The sequence below is a fragment of the Limulus polyphemus genome, unplaced genomic scaffold, assembly GCF_000517525.1.
Source record: "Limulus polyphemus unplaced genomic scaffold, Limulus_polyphemus-2.1.2 Scaffold1987, whole genome shotgun sequence".
In the NCBI taxonomy this organism is placed as follows: Eukaryota; Metazoa; Arthropoda; class Merostomata; order Xiphosura; family Limulidae; genus Limulus; species Limulus polyphemus.
Window position 1 is genome coordinate 27,932 of NW_013667597.1, and position 4,311 is coordinate 32,242.

The 4,311-nt window shown below is 30.8% G+C and overlaps 1 protein-coding gene across 1 annotated transcript in view; it reads left to right on the plus strand.

Moving 5' to 3' along the window:
* LOC106465573 (myosin-VIIa-like) overlaps positions 1-4,311 on the plus strand; it is a gene marked incomplete at its 5' end in the record, with an annotated part of 80,977 nt that overhangs the window by 25,586 nt on the left and 51,080 nt on the right. Inside the window, one exon of the mRNA XM_022393495.1 lies at positions 3,564-3,695. Coding sequence (XP_022249203.1) covers positions 3,564-3,695 — 132 coding nt within the window. The remainder of the gene's footprint in view (positions 1-3,563; positions 3,696-4,311) is intronic.

The following is a 4,311-nucleotide window of genomic DNA, read 5'->3' on the forward strand; positions in this document are numbered from 1 at the left end:
TTGCCTTGCAGAATAATAATAATAATGTGACTACATCTCTGCAGTTATAGCTCAAGCAGTGACCTGACACATCACATGGTCAGTTTATTTTGCATACTAGAATATTCTACAAATGTGTGTCACTATAACACTTTCAGATTTGAAGCAGTGATAAGTATTAAGTACATAATAGTAATTATATCTAATATGTATATATATAAGAAATAAAAAAAATTGTAGTTTCAGGAAAGGTGTTGTGTTGTTTTTAATATTGACTTCAATAAAAATTATTATAAATATTAAAATTAGAAATATGGTATTGAATAATAATATACACATGCATGACCTAGGGAGTTTGTAAACCAAACCTGTATTGAAATATATGTTATTCTGTGTATTAATAACATAGATACTTATTTAGATATACATGAACTGGGTACTTTGTAAATTGAGCCTTTAATGGACGATACATCAATTTGCTTATTTATAAACCACAGTCAATTTCAACAACAAAAAAATCACCTACTGTTTTATTTTAGTAAAAATAAACGTTCTAGTATTAAAGAGTAAACCTTTCTTGTATTGTATATTTTTATTGTGAAATTAAAATGCAGTTTTTCATTCTTGCACACGATGTATTTTGATGTTGAAGATTCATTTCAGTTTTGTCATTTCTAGCCTTACAGTAAATAATTTTGTGTATAATTATAGAAAAGTATGTATATGAATAAGTTGTATCTTACTATAAAGATTATGTGTGTGTGTTAGCATCAATCCTCCAGAATTGGCTTACTCCATTAATGAATGGTAACTGGAAACTGTGATGATGTACATGGGCTACTTGTTTTATGATTTTTACTTAAGAAGGAGGGATAAAAAAATACCTTGAAATGTGGAATATTTATACTTTTTTATTCACTTTTGGCTTGCATCACTCAGCCCAGAGTTAGCTGGCTTGATTATTGTAATTTTTTGTGTGATAAATGGAAACTGTTGGACAGTGTACATGGGATATTTTGTTTCAGGATTTTATTTTCTCTGAGAAAGAGGATAAAAACACCTGGAATAAGGCACATTTCCTTTTAGACTTTTAGCTCTGAAGTTAAAGACACAAGCCCTTAATCAGTTAAATTATTCAATTATTATCTTCCACAAAGTATCTGATGGGGTCATTAGGTATTTAATAACAAAATATAGAAGGAAGGGGAACATTATCTAATATTCTCTTTTATACAGTTTTTGCTCCCTTAACAGGTACCCTCAGCTTGTTTTTCTAAACATAACATGATTTTAAGACTAAAATATTATATTTATAGTTTTGTTTTGAGAGCTAATTGAAAAAAAATCAGAGTAATATTATGAAATTGTGAATATAAATGTACTTCTGTACATCCTTGCAAGCAAGCATACCTAATCATTATTCTTAATGAAAAATTTGTAACAAGTATTAAGTAAAATATCTCAATAAAAATTTAACATTTTATAAAATAAACATTTTTGGAAATTATATTTGCATGGTTGATCAGTCTCTTAAACCATCCAAGCAGTTTGCTGTTGCTAGTGATAAGACAAATAGGATTTTAGGTTGTATTTACAGAAATATTGAATACAAGTCTAAAGAGGTTGTAATTTCATTGTATAGGTCACTTGTTAGGTCTCATTTGGAGTATTGTGTTCAGACTTGGGCTCCTTACTTTAGGAAGGACATTGAATTGTTGGAAAGGGTTCAGAGGAGGATTACTAGAATGGTGCCTGGGATGGAGGGCTTGTCACATGAGGAAAGATTAAGATCTTTGAAACTGTTTTCTCTTGAAAAATGAAGAGTTAGAGGGGATCTGATTGAGGTGTTTAAGATTGTAAAGGGAATTCAGAGTATTGATATCATCGTTTTTTTCATTTTTAATGGGAAGAATAGTGGGACTGGGGGGCACAAATATATATTTTGGCAGGGAAGGAGTTATCTTTAGCTAAGGCAGTTTTATTTTTGAACAGGGTGGTTGGCCTCTGGAATGGGTTAACCTTGGATATTGTGGAGGCAGTCAATTTAAGTGAGTTTAAGAGAAAGCTTGATAACTATATGAATGATAAGGGCTGGCTTTTAGTTGTTTTTTAATTTTTTCTTTATGTAGTTTAGTTTAGAAAATGGGACAACTGAGATGGACCAACAGGTCCCTTGTTGTCCCTAAACATTATGTTATATATTAAAATGCCAAAACATAATACTAAAGTGTCATAGCTTTATTTGTTGTTATACATATTGTAATCCCAAGATCAAACCTAACACACAGGCACTCAATCTCTGCAAGAATAAAAGTTTTGGGGATCTAATATATAGAAGGAAAGGTACAGTGGTTTGTCACAATTGGATTGAAGAAACAAAACATAGTGTTGAAATGAAATTTTATAATGAAGACAGAAGAATGATTGAAACAATGATGAACTATTATATTACCAAGTAAGGAAAATTAAAATAGAGTAACTGGATAATTCAATATGAAAAACAGAGTTGTTAAGTAACAAAAAGATACATGATCAGCAGATTGGAGAATAAAGTAAAACAAAGATAGGCCTTCATAACAGTCATACCATGGCCCTGTGGTAAAAGTCTGGATTTCAGACATGGCAAATTATGTTCAAATCCATCCAATCCCACAAAATATTCCCCACACTTTAAACAGTATGTGCATTATAAGAGTGACAGTTAAACCCTTGACATGGGTGCTGCTGACTGGATTCTGTCCCTCTGATCAATAGTTTAAAATTAGATATTGTAGCAGATAGCCTTTCAAGCTTTGCTTTAAATACAAATACTTCCACAACACGTTCTGATTTATCCAAAACAAAAACAAAGCATCTTTCCTCTGAGGACAAAAAGAAGCTGCTTGAAAACACCAAAATTATAGTCACAAACCACTTCCTTTCTGTAGCTAATCAATCAGAAAATGGGCACCAGAATGTGAAAATCTCACTGCAACATGTGACAGCTGCAAGATATTCCCCCATACAAAAGGTAAAGTAGGAAACAATGTAACTATCCCTTAACACAAAAGATAAGTTCCTTGACTGGTCAAGCTACTAAAAGAAACACCTCAGGTTGAATATTTACACATTGTCTCAACCAAATTTAGGATGTTTCAAACTGAGAATAAATGAATGAATCAATTGAAATAATAGGCAGTGGCTTAGATTTGTCTAAGAACTAAGAGTGTTTAAGTTCTTATTTTTTTTCTAAATAATATTATTTAGTTGTTTTCTATTTAATGAAGGTGATGTTTTATTTAAAAACTTACTTTAATTCATGAATCTAGATTATGTTATTTAAAAATCACCTAAGGTAGTGAAAATTTATTCTAAAAATGTCAACTTACTTAGATAAATGTTATTATTTGAATAGGTCTAAATATATTTTGAAAAATGTTATTGTTTAGGGATTTAAAATCATATGAGGAGTCAAGCATGCAGTTTTAAAAGGTTACATCAACAATGTCTCTCAAACATTTTGTTCTTATATCAGTTAGTCTTCGGGTGAAATATGTTTTTATTTGGGTTTGTAGTGTGTTTCGTGTTTTGTTTTTTTTAAATAGCAACGTCTTCAAGAAATTGACAAACAACTTCAACAGGAAGAAATAGCAGCAAGAAAATCTATGGAACAGAAAAGGCTAGCTCTCAAGAAGTCTTTGAAGAAACAAGATGAACCTGTTGATGAATCAAAATTGGTAGGTTTTGATTACCAAACTTTATCAGTTATAATGATCAAAAGTGGTTAGCTGTAGTAATCAAACATGAGATGGAAACAATGATATCTGTTATATTGTTCTAATCATCAAACATACTTAGTAAAGTTGCAGTTGTCAAATCTAATACATTGTGATAATCATCAGACATACCTAGTAGAGTTATAGTGGTCAAACACAGATACTATGTACATTTCATGATTACCACAATATACTAGATCTGACCACTGTAACTCTACTATGTACATTTCATGATTACCACAACATACTAGATCTGACCACGTTAACTCTACTATGTACATTTCATGATTACCACAATATACTAGATCTGACCACTTTAACTCTATTAGATATATCTGATGATATAGGTTACAGTGGTCAGATCTAGTATATTGTGGTAATCATGAAATGTACATAGTAGAGTCACAGTGGTCAAATCTAGTATATTGTAGTAATCATGAAATGTACATAGTAGAGTTACATTGGTCAGATCTAGTATATTATAGTAATTGTGAATAGTACATAGTAGAGTTACAGTGGTCAGATCTAGTATATTGTGGTAATCATGAAATGTACATAGTAGAGTTACATTGGTCAG